This window comes from Apium graveolens, chromosome 5 (assembly GCF_009905375.1).
Source record: "Apium graveolens cultivar Ventura chromosome 5, ASM990537v1, whole genome shotgun sequence".
NCBI classification, from domain to species: Eukaryota; Viridiplantae; Streptophyta; class Magnoliopsida; order Apiales; family Apiaceae; genus Apium; species Apium graveolens.
In genome coordinates, this window is record NC_133651.1 from 188,554,699 (window position 1) to 188,567,756 (window position 13,058).

The window sequence follows — 13,058 nt, forward strand, 5'->3', positions numbered from 1 at the left end:
TTCCGTAGATTACTCTAAGTGTTTGGGTCCCTCCTTTACTTTATGCATTTATTTTTTGCAAGTCCAAATGAAACATTGGCTTGTATATACAGGGAGAATGCATAAGAAGGAGATTACAGACTAAGATGCCACTTGCCATCATCTTATTTTTTTGAATAAAAGTATAACTCAGTCTTCTTCATTTTTTAGGGTAGAATCATTAAACAAGAATAGCCCTGCTTACAGAATGATCTTTTTTTATGGGGTTTTCATCCAGTTAACCAGGATAAAATTCTTGCCTCAGAAGCATAGATCTTAATCTCAGGTTTCTCTGAAATTCACAGCTTTTAAGGATTGTTGATGTTGAAGAATTGCTTATGCCTGAACAACTGAACATAGCTCATACACCCTCGATTATGTTTCCTCTAACTCAGTCAAATAAAAGGAGAGTTATAAGACAATCATATATGAAGATTTACTGATTTTTTCTTCTACCGTCCATGTGCAAAAGATGTACCTAAGGCTCTCATTCATAGGTTAAAGGCATTGGTATATACTGCAACTTGGGTTTTCGCTTGGAGCTCCTTTGAGTATGGAGTTTTTATAGGCTTATACTTCTCTTTGTTTTGTATGTTTTTTTTCAAACTAAGCTAAATGCATTTTTGGAAAGACAATGAGTTATGCTGTATATGATTAGTATTAATTTTTGCAAGTCAGTTTAAACTCATTGCATTTTAGAGATATCATTTGTATACTGCAATGTAGCTTCTTCACGCAGACTTCTACCATAAAAAATGTATATTTATATGCAGAAAGCAAGACAAATTGTTTGAGAGAAGAAGCTCTTAAAAACATGAATAATAATATTTTTCCTGTACATACTTGATACTTCTAACAACGGTTAGATTTTTTTATATATTATATGTATATATATAGTATATTAATTTTTTATTTAATATACACGAAAAGTACACGGAATGTACACGACACGATTCGAATCGGATATGGGTTTCACATATTGGTACACAAAATTATTTCGGGTCGGATATGGGTTTCATGTTTACGTACACGAAACACGAAATTATACGACACGAAAGTACACGACCCGATTGCCCGCTTGAACTGCACATGCAGTCAGAGGCGGATCTATATATGAGCTAGGGTGGGTCAAAGGCCGGGTCAAATTTTTATATTTCAAAATTTTAGTATTATAGTTAACTCCTGAATTATGTTTAGCCCGGGTGAAAAAAAGGATTAGCCTTATTTTTTGACCAGTTTTTGTGTTCTTTTTTCTTAGTTTGGAGTTGAGAAACCAACTTCTTCAAATGATTGATCATACTCGAAATTAATTTTTTATTACTTACTTATTTACTATATTTTCTTTGTCTGTTCCTAGAAGACCCCCATATTATACTATTAATATTTAAGGATTAGATTTATTTTTCATTAGAGACATATTTTTAGGTTTTTCTATTAAATGCATGTCTTTTAGTTTTTGAATTTTATGTATATATTAACACATTCATAAATTTTATATTTTACATATTGAATTATCTAACATTTTATAAATGTTACCACATAAGAGAACTATTTTTTCCATTTTGTGGTTTTATTTCATTATTTTCTCACAACGTCAATCTATTTTTTATTTTTTACGTCTTAATTTATTTTTTCTTTTTGCAAGTTATTCGAATAGTTTTATATTTTAATTATTTCATGAGGAAGAAGAAAAAATAATTATACTAATATAAGTTAACATAAATATTGAAAATGATAACATTTAAAATAATTGTTTCAAAATTTTTAATATATTATTTTTCACATGTATTCCCGTTTGTTTAAAACCGAAGAAAAACATCAAAATAAGCAAAAACAAATTAGTAAACCATTCCTCAAACTCATCACAGGATGAGATGCTAAACTAGCTGAACATGAGATTAAGCCCTTTACTAATAATAATCAGAAAAAATGAATTTAAGATGGGAATTTTTTTTAGACATGTTATGTAAAACTTGGACGACAGTTAGAATATAAGTTTCATGAACTACACTGGTTTAACCTTGATAATTTTCATCTAATAATCATGATTTTACATGCTATCAATTTTTTAAGTGATATGTTTGGTAAAATTTCTTAGCCCCGGTGGACTAAAAATTATGGGTCCGCCCCTGCATGCAGCCCGACCTTTGAAAACTGAATACTCAGCATGCTAAACTCAAAATGAATTATAATCAGGGGAGAACAACTCTCTGTTAAAAATTAGAGAGACATGTTTCAAATAAATGCAAAGAGAAGGTAAAAGGTAAATTATTGACAATGCTTTTGACATTACAATTATCCTTCATATAAAAGAATAAATTAGAATCAGGTTTAAATTTTAGTTCCATAAATAAAACGATATAACTTTATGCTATTATTTTTTTTTAATTTTTTTTGTTAAAAACAGCTTTAAATTATTCTCAGTAAGTTTACATTGTACAGTAAAATTGGAGATACAAGATCTTTCATAACTCCATTTTTATACTAGAAGTTAAATGTTTATTTTGCACTTTATAAGCACTACGATAAAAAAAATTGAAGTAAAGTTAATTTCTTAAAAACAAAATTTGTAATTGATATTAATTTTCTTCGAATTCTAAACATACTCATATACATATTTTATATGCACTTATTAAATTTTATAAATATATTTTAAGAACCGCGCGAAGCGCGGTTTATTCACCTAGTTATTACAATATTGAGTATAAATAGATGGTATAGATATAGGTTAGCCAGCGGGCACACATTGATCTCAATTTACGTATACACACTTGGAGTTCAACACGGCTAAGGAAACCCAGTGAACGCAATTTTCACTCCGTAGTATTTGTATAACTCTTGTCCACTTAATTTAAAAACATCTTTTTCATATTTGTTTTTTCTGTAAGCCAAGAAAACCCGCGAAGCAATTTTTGTTTATTTTATAAATTGATTTGATTTTCCCCAGAAATTGTGATTGAATCGATCAAGCTTCATAAACAGATAAAGGGTATATCAAGAATCGCCTGTTTCTTTTACATGAAAGATTGAATCTTTATTTTTGTTAATGCAGCAGTTATCAATTAAGGGTTCTTGAATCTTTGTTAATTTTACTCATATTTTGTTTGTGATTCAGGAGATTTGTTAAAGGGATTGATTAAATCATGTTGAAAAGGCTTCTGGGTAAACCCAAGCCAGAGGCTAATCCTCTTGATACTTTAGAAAAGCTAACTGAGGTAAATCATTCATACACGTGTGTATTTGTATGTATCTGTCCATGTCCCTGTTGAACTATTAATCATCTTCTTGTATACTATCAACAAGATGATTTTTCATGTTAATTTTTGTGCACTCTTGAATGTTTTAATGATTTAAAAGAGGAGATTACAGTCATAAAGATGAAGGGTTGTTTTATTTATCTTCTTTTTCTTTTTCTTTTCTTTTTGTTGACGATGCACATATCTTTATAGAGGGTTCGAAACACTCTTTACTAGTGGGAAAAAATATACAAACAATAATGTAAATTATAGAAGTAAAATAGTGTATGTAATTTCTAACTGATAGGGGTCTTTCCATGATGTTGAACTTATGTTACCTTTGTAGTGGACAATTATTCTAACATTGTCTTCAACTGTTTAGAATTGGAATTGGAATTGTCTCCATTAAACTGTTTTCTTGTGCCTAGAATATGATTAGATATTAAGGGATGTTCTTAAATAGAGAGGAAGACAGTTTAATGGAACATGACATGAGGATTCTCTCTAATATGTTGTCCCGGAAACTTATATATTTTGAATATATGTGATGACTTTTATTGTGGTTTTACTGTTTTGCTTCTGTGCGTGATGACCATGTAGTGTGTACCATCGTTATTAAAGATTTTACTGGCACCCATTCTCATAATCTTAGCCTTTTCCTTATTGTAGACACTTGAAATGCTCGAGAAAAAGGAATCTGTACTCGCTAAAAAAGCTGAGGTTGAAGTCGAGAAGGCCAAGGAATTCTCTAAAGCAAAGAATAAAAAAGGTTTGTACTCTTATCTGTATAGATTTACTTTACAAAGTTGTGTTGGCGCCTTAGTTTTGTGGCTGTCGTGTCAAATCAACTCATAGTTGTACATGGAGAGTTGCCTTATGCTTGTGTGCATCACTTTTAAAACTGCCACTTTAATTTACCTTGTGGTTTTCCAGCATGATAATAAATAGCTTATATGTTGGAAGTGTTGGCCAATTCTCTGGAACCACTTAGGTGTACCTGACCACATATAAACTATTACTTTAAATGTCTGCCATTTAGAATGGTTTAATGCTCTGGTAGTTTGACCTACAGATAATCATTTATAGATTTTTGAAGTCAACCATTTTAAGAAAAATTGCAAAGCAGCCAATGTTAATTACAAGAATTATTATGTACTAGCAATTTTATGTATCGTTGTTCTTCATTCACTGGATTTTCGGGTGCTAATTAGAAGAATCATGATGTATCAGCAATTTTATGTATTGCTGTTCTTCCTAGTTCCCTCGCTGATTTTCCCTTTCTTTGCCATTTTTCTTTTGCATTTTCTTTTCCAGATAGCCAGTCATACTTCCACTTTAGCTAATGATAAAACTTAAATTTTATTTATCCAAGTACCTGAGATGATTATGTATGCTACTACTTTTTTCCTTTTATATAAACAGAACTCACTTTGTATAAAATGTTGTTATGCACTTTTGCTGGTTCTGAAAATTAAACTAAACGACCAAATCCCTCCGGCGCAATCATTATGACTAACTCGAAAAATAAATTAGGAAAAAACACTGATCCAGGGCATGATGGATTTAGCTAAAGTCAAATAAATTTTATACAAGTGTAAACTGTCCTACCTTATAGAAGTAGTCGAAGAATCAATAATTTTTAACATCAAAACCTCGAATAAAGAACATTATTGAGTACTGCCCTATACTAGAATATCAAATAATGCTCCCCTCACCTTAACAGAAACTCGAAACCCAAATCGCAACAGAAGACACTATAGGACAATGAAAAAACAGAAAGAACCAAAGATTGAGGGAGCATCGCATTTGGAGATGAATAACCTTACCTTAATCCACACCTACAACTTAATACGGGAAGTAACTGCGATGATGGAAACAATAGATAACTGTTCTGAGAAACAGTTAGTAATAGTATACTTTTTTATTGATATGGGCCCTTAATTAAATTTGCGGCCTAACTAATATTTGAATATGTTTATAATGTGATCGACATTTAAGAACTTATATCATTATCTATTGTTTCCATCGTCACAGTTACTTCCCGTATTAGGTTGTAGGTGTGGATTAAGGTAAGGTTATTCATCTCCAAATGCGATGCTGCCTCTAACTGATTATCTTGGTTCTTTCTGTTTTTTCATTGTCCTATAATGTCTTTGATATTTTCTGTTGTGATTTGGGTTTCGAGTTTCTATTAGGGTGAGGGGAGCATTATTTGATATTCTAGTATAGGGCAGTACTCAATAATGTTCTTTATTCGAGGTTTTGATGTTAAAAATTATTGATTCTTCGACTACTTCTACAAGGTAGGACAGTTTACACTTGTATAAAATTTATTTGACTTTAGCTAAATACATCATGCCCTTGCATTGTGTTGTTAAACTGGATCAGTGTTTTTTCCTAATATATTTTTCGAGTTAGTCATAATGATTGCGCCGGAGGGATTTGGTCGTTTAGTTTAATTTTCAGAGTTATTTTGTAATCTTCGTAAGTTGGTAAGTCTTAAGCATTTCGTCCTTTGTCAATTGTTACAATGTAGCGGCACTTCAATGCTTGAAGAGGAAAAAGATGCTCGAACAGCAAATTGAGCAACTTGGTAATTACCAACTGCGCATCCATGATCAGGTTAGCTTTTGATGAGAGAAAGCTCAATAAATATGCCGGGAAAAGAAATTTACCCTTCAAATGACAATATAATTTACTTCTGCAGATGATAATGATAGAAGGTGCAAAAGCCACTACAGAAACTGTTGGTGCATTAAGAACCGGAGCATCTTTAATGAAAGCAATGCAGAAAGCAACGTAAGTAATTTTAAAGTCACCCCTTGTGCTTGGTTTTTTTGCTGCTGAAATTTGGTGATTTGGAAGCCAGATTTAACAGATGACTGAGCATTAGTTTGTCTGTTTCTCCTAAATCATTGCAAATTAAAAGATACTTGACGTACAAGAATTTCATTTTTTATGTAGCCGTCAAGATTACTTTTGTTATAGAATCATCATAATTATAACTGAATCACTAATACAGTATTGTTATGTCATCTTCCCAGGAATATAGATGATGTAGATAAAACTATGGATGAAATAAACGAGCAAACAGAAAACATGAAACAGATACAAGAAGCACTGGCCACTCCCATTGGTGCAGCAGCTGATTTTGATGAGGTCTGTTGTTCACCTATATCATTAATTTTATTTTTTTGACTTTTGCAGTCCCAGTTAGAATACATTCTTTTCTGTTTATCAATGTTCCTTGGATTCAGAAAGTATTCTATTGTTTGAATATCTTCTTTATGTTGCAGGATGAACTAGAAGCAGAACTTGAAGAATTAGAAAGCGCTGAGTTGGAGGAAGAACTTCTTCAACCTGTAGGTAAAACACCTGCTGCTCCAGTTCATGTCCCAACCGTCGATCAACCAACTCGCCCTCCTCCTCAGAAGCAAACAGCTGAGGATGATGAACTAGCTGCATTACAGGCAGAAATGACTATTTGAGGAAGTTCTTATCAGTCCAATTCATGGTTAATGTCATATTCTTTTCAAGCATGAAACTATGCTCTCGTCAAGTTTATTATAGACACAGGGGTACCTTGCTATGTATGTTAGTTTCAACTTTCAAGTAATACACACATGAGGCTGCTGAGCAATGTGCTATGTACATATGGTTTGTGGCAGGGACTGCAGAATGTTTTGTTCTGCTGCCTTGTGGCATTTTAAATGAGTTATAGCGTTAGTCTGTCTTTGGTAAATTTGGTTCCAGTTGATCAAGAACAAGCACAACTCTGAACTGACGCTGTTCGACCTGTGCTCAATAACAAGTCTAGTTGGAACTTATCTGTCCATTTATCTTCTTTTTTTTTGACAGGTATGTTGGATAAATTAGAAATTACAACTGTAGTTTTAATTAAAACATAAAGTTGCAACCCGGACTAGTTTCGTAGCATATCTGTCTGACAATAGTACATTCTCTCGCTGATTGAAACTCCCCGAGTCATTTAAAGAGCAATAATACAACGGTTTGTCTAGCGTGTGGGCACATGCTAAGAATGTGTAATAAATGAGTTGTAAAAATTTGATTGGCGGGAATTTTTGTGCATGCAAGGGGTCCATCATTATTAATGAGCTCTCCACCAATCAAAATTATAAAACTCATATATCACACTTTCGTAGCATATATCCATGGGCACATAATAGAAAAATCCATAATACAAAGAACGTTATAATATTACTGTTGTTATAAATTTTGACTGAAAAGTTATATTTAATGTAGAGGAAGTATAGAAAAATAGAAGATATAGAGAGAAATTTGTATATCATTTCATTAGCTAAATGAGTTATTTATAATAGTTCGTTTACAAGTTTTACTAAGTAAGCTATTCAAACTTTCTTCATTAAGTATTACAAAACTTTGTTGGTAAGTTTTGTAAATCTTCCTCAATAAGTTTTACAAGTCTTCCTGATTAAGTTTCTTTCTTAAGAAGTTGTGCAAGTCTTCCTTAGCAAGATTTGAGAGACTTCCTCGATACGCTTTGACAATTACTTTATATTTATTTAAATATTTTAACACTCCCCCTTGATTGTCAAATGCGAGTTATTGCAAAGATTGACTGCCTCGTTAAAACCTTGCAAGGAAAAACCCATTGGGATAAAAACCTTGACGAAGGAAATAGAGTACAGCCTCCCCCTAAATAAAACATCTCACAATTTGACATCTTGTTGTATTAATGATTTCAGTCTCCGCATTCCAATATTATTTCGCAACTTTTCAAAAGTTGATGTAGGTAATGACTTTGTAAGCAGATCTGCCAGATTATCACATGATCGAATTTGTTGCACGTCAATGTCACCCTTCTCTTGGAGTTCATGCGTGTAGAAGAATTTCGGCAAGATATGTTTTGTCGATCTCCTTTGATATATCCTTCTTTTAATTGTCTGATAAAGGCTGAATTATCCTCGAACAAAATTGTAGGTCTATCTGAAATATTTGATAACCCACACGACTTTCGAATATGTTGAATGACAGACCTTAACCAAATACATTCTCTGCTTGCTTCATGAATTGCTAATAATTCTACATGACTTGATGAAGTTGCCACTATAATCTGTTTTGTAGATTTCCAAGAGATAGAAGTATTACAATATGTAAATAGATAACCTGTTTTTGAACGTCCAAAATGAGGATCCGACAGATATCCAACATCTGCACACCCAACTAGCTACGATTTTGAACTGTTTGGGAAAAATAGTCCAAGATCAATTGTTCCTCGGAGATATCTGAATATATGTTTGATCCCATCCCAATGCCTTTTAGTTGGATCAGAACTAAGGTTCTGTTTGAGATTGCTGTTAAAAATTGTTGTGATGTTAAGTGCTGCTGAAAAAAGTGTTGTTGTAAAAATCAGATGACTGTTTGGTAATTTTTTTATACGCATATGTTTTGATGCAAAAAATTAAAAATAATGATGTTTTTGGTAAGGTTTAAAGGTGAAATCTGCATCTGCTTCCCGCAACAGCTGAAAAGCAGCTTTTTCTAAAAGCATGGGGGAACTTGCTTTCTCTAACAGCAGCTTTTAGGCCAAAAGCACTTTTCCGAAAAGCAGCTTTTAAATTTTATCAAACAGTTTTTTAACTGCTTTTCAACGAAAAGCTATTGTTGTTGTCTGCAACAGCAATACCAAACACACCCTAAATCTTGCCAACAGGTTCACAACAAAAGCAATATCATGTCTCGTGTTATTTGCAAGATACATAAGAGCTCCAATAGCACTAAGATATGGAACTTCAGGCCCAAGTGCATCTTCATTTTCTTTCTGGGTCGGAATGGACCCTTTTCAACTTCGAGTGATCGAACAACTATTGGTGTCGTTAATGGATGAGCTTTGTCCATGTAGAACCGGTCAAGAATCTTTTATGTACAAGTGGACTGATGAACAAGTATACCCGAAGATAAGTGTTCCACCTGTATGCCTAAACAAAATTTTGTCTTTCCAAGATCTTTCATTTCAAACTCAATTTTCAAATAAGCAGCAGCGTTAGTAATATCTTTGGAAGCACCCACAATATTAAAATTATTATAAACCTTGACTGAAAATATTAGTTATGTTTAATTTAGAGGAAGTATATGAGAATAGAAGATATGGAGAGAAAGTTGTATCTCATTTCATTAGCTAAATGAGCTATTTATAGTAGTTGGTTTACAAGTCTTATTAAGTAAGCTATTTAAATCTTCTTCATTAAGTATTACAAAACTTCCTCGATAAGCTTTATAAGTCTTCCTCGATAAGCTTTACAAGTCTTCCTGATTAAGTTTCTTTCTTAAGAATCTGTGCAAGTCTTCCTCAGTAAGATTTGAGAGACTTCCTCGATACACTTTGACAATCACTTTATATTTATTCAAATATTTTAACACTCCCCCTTGATTGTCAAATGCGAGCTATAGCAAAGATTGACTACCTCGTTAAAACCTTGCAAGGAAAAACCCAGTGGGATAAAAACCTTAACGAAGGAAAAAGAGTACAGCCTCCCCCTGAATAAAATGTCTCACATTTTGATTTTGATGTAGCAAACTTTTTAACCTCCGCATACCCATATTATTTCTCAGCTTCTCAAATGTCGATGTAGGTAGTGACTTTGTAAGTATATCCGCCAGATTATCGCATGAGCGAACTTGTTGTACATCAATATCACCATTTTCTTGAAGTTCATGAGTGTAGAAGAATTTTGGAAATATATGTTTTGTTCGATCCCCTTTAATATATCCTTCCTTAAGTTGTTTGATGCAGGCCGAGTTATCCTCGAATAAAACTGTAGGACTGTCTGAAATACTTGATAATCCACACGAATCTCGAATATGTTGAATGATCGACTTTAGCCAAATACATTCTCTGCTTGATTCATGAATGCTAGCAACTCTGCGTGGTTTGATGAAGTTGCAGCCATAGTCTGTTTTGTAGACTTCCAAGAGATAGCAGTATCACAATATGTAAATAGGTAACCTGTTTTTGATCGCCCAAAGTGAGGATCTGGTATGTATCCAACATCTGCATATCCAAATAGTCGTGATCTTGAATTATTTGGGAAGAATAGTCCAAGATCGATTGTCCCTCGAAGATATCTGAATATATGTTTGATTCCATCCCAATGCCTTTTAGTAGGGTTAGAACTAAATCTTTCCAACAGGTTCACTACAAATGCAATATCAGGTCGTGTGTTGTTTGTAAGATACATGAGAGCGCCAATTGCACTGAAATATGGAACTTCAGGTCCAAGAGCCTCTTCATCTTATTTTCTAGGACAGAAAGGAACCTTTTCAACCTCGAGTGATCGAACAACCATTGGTGTGGTTAGTGGATGAGCTTTGTCCATGTAAAACCGATCAAGAATCTTTTCAGTGTAGTTTGATTGATGAACAAATATTCCTGAAGATAAGTGCTCCACCTGTATACCTAAACAAAATCTTGTCCTTCCAAGATCTTTTATTTTTCAAATAGTTAGCAGCATTAGTAATATCTTCATTATTACCGTTAATATTCAAATCATCCACATATACAACAATATTAAACAAAACCAGTTAATGATCGTTTAATGAAAATACAAGGACGTACTTTGATTATTAACATATCCATCATTCAATAAGTATTCACTAAGCCTGTTATACCACATACGACCAGATTGTTTCAAACCATACAATGATCGTTGTAATTTAACAGAATATAAATGTCGAGGCTTAGTGTCCTCAATATTTAATCCTTCGGGAATTTTCATATAAATATCACTATCAAGTGATCCATAGGTATGCTGTCACAACGTCCATAAAACATGTTTTCAGTTTTTCCATACAAGTCATAACCATTAGAAAACGAAAAGTAACTCCATCCATCATAGGAGAGTATGTTTCCTGGTCATCAAAACCAGGTCTTTGAGAGAATCCCTGGGCTACAAGCCGGGATTTGTATCTCACAATTTTATTTTTCTCATTTCGTTTTCGTACAAATACCCATATATTCCCGACGGGTACTACACCAGCTGGTGTTTGGACTACAGGTCCAAATACATTTCTCTTGCGCAAGGATTGCAATTCTTCTTGAATCAAAATTTTCCATTTTGGACAATCATCTCGGTGTCGACACTCTTCCACACTTTATGGTTCAGGATCGAAGTTCATAATAATATTAGATATCACGAAAAAAGCATATACATCATCAACCTCAATACTCCCACGATCCGGTAATTTCACGTTATGGACATAATTCATTGAGATCTCATAGTTTTCAGGTACCTTTGCTTCTATGGAAACATTTGCCACTTCTGGGGCATGGGCCACTTCTGGGGCAACATTCTCTTCTGGAGGCAATCCCACATCTGGGAGTTTTGTTACAGCCACTTCGGGGGCTTGAACCTCTTCAGGAGGCAATACCACTTCTAAGGTATTTTCTGAAACTTTTGCCACTTCTGGGGGAAATTCTAATCAATTTTCATTTTCGTGGTACAATATCTTTTGCACCAATAGTGAAAGGCATATGTCATAGTCTATTTGTTTATTCAAGAATTTAACTCAACTCAAATAAGAATGTAACAAGTAAATAGTGGATCTACCGTCAAAGAGACCTCTCAAAGTAACATATGTCAAAGGATTCAGACACAATGTTCATCTACAGACTTGAGGAATTACTTCACTGGAAGAAGTTCAAGAAATTGATCAAGCCTCAGTGATATAAATCAAGATTGTGGATTTAATCAAGTGACAGAGATCTTGTCAGGGTATCAGATAATTACAGGGATTTAATCTGAAGAAAATCAAGTTATCAAAGTCAAGACATAAAGAAACATCACGAAAGTTAGTCACTCATGAACCAGACAGTACATCGAGTGTCAACATTGAAGTGGTGGAATTGATTCATAATTGACAGTGATTTTCAGAAGATTTTCAGAAGAATGGTTGTTGTTGAAGAGTAGTATTAATTCTCTATTAATTAATTAAGTCATATAGTTTAATTAAGAAAATAAATTATATCTGCAAAGATTAATTTATTTATTAATTGAATTAATTGATTAATTAATTCTGAATTAATATTATGAATTTTCAGAATTGATTTTGAATTTATATTCAATATTAATTCAGCATGACAATCAATTGAACTGGTATGCAATCAGATTGTCATACCGAAAATCATACTAATTCAAATTGATTGTCATACCGAAAGTTCTACTAGCTATGGGATTGTCTTGCTAGTTCAGGAGATAGTCATATCGATTGTCATGCTAGTTCAGGAGATAGCCATACCGATTGTCATGCTAGTTCAGGAGATTGTCTCACTGAAAGTCATGCCAATTCACAGATTGTCTTGCAAGTTCATTTCAGTTCTGTTTATTAAATTTAAAGACAAGCAGCAGACATTCAACATAGACTATCAATACATTCAACCAACCAAGAACAACAGCCGCAGAAGAAATATTTCATCTCTCAACTGCATTTAAGATTATCAATTTTTAGGAATCAAAGTTAAATCTAAACCACTAGAAATCATTCTCTTGTTCTTGTGTAACTATCTAGCGGGTCAAAATCCCTAGAACTTAATCTCAAATTGCTTTTAGCATTTGATCTTTTTATTGAAAAAATAGGAAAAGTTCATGTTGAATTTATTCTAGATTTGTGATAATCTATTTGAGATTGATCCCTTGTAATCGATACCGTTGTTGTAACACCTTTCAAGTTTAATAATAGTTTTATTTAACTTGAATTATGTTTCAATTTTTATTCCGCATTAAATTCGATTAAACGGTATAGTTTGTATTCAACCCCCCATTCTAC

General features: G+C 33.1%; 1 protein-coding gene across 3 annotated transcripts; it reads left to right on the top strand.

Moving 5' to 3' along the window:
* The first annotated feature begins 2,754 nt into the window (after positions 1–2,754).
* Positions 2,755–7,081, top strand: LOC141724673 (vacuolar protein sorting-associated protein 32 homolog 1-like). 3 transcript variants are annotated; one of them, XM_074526897.1, is made up of 8 exons: positions 2,755–2,847; positions 2,966–3,007; positions 3,134–3,233; positions 3,924–4,023; positions 5,791–5,876; positions 5,962–6,053; positions 6,299–6,413; positions 6,551–7,081. In XM_074526897.1, exons 3-8 carry the CDS (start codon positions 3,162–3,164, stop codon positions 6,740–6,742), a joined length of 657 nt encoding a protein of 218 aa, XP_074382998.1. In that variant the 5' UTR covers positions 2,755–2,847; positions 2,966–3,007; positions 3,134–3,161; the 3' UTR covers positions 6,743–7,081. The 3 variants fall into 3 exon arrangements, with proteins under 3 accessions (XP_074382998.1, XP_074382999.1, XP_074382997.1); XM_074526898.1 differs by lacking the exon at positions 2,966–3,007 and having other exon boundaries at positions 2,784–2,847; XM_074526896.1 differs by lacking the exon at positions 2,755–2,847 and having other exon boundaries at positions 2,854–3,007.
* Positions 7,082–13,058: the final 5,977 nt, after the last annotated feature.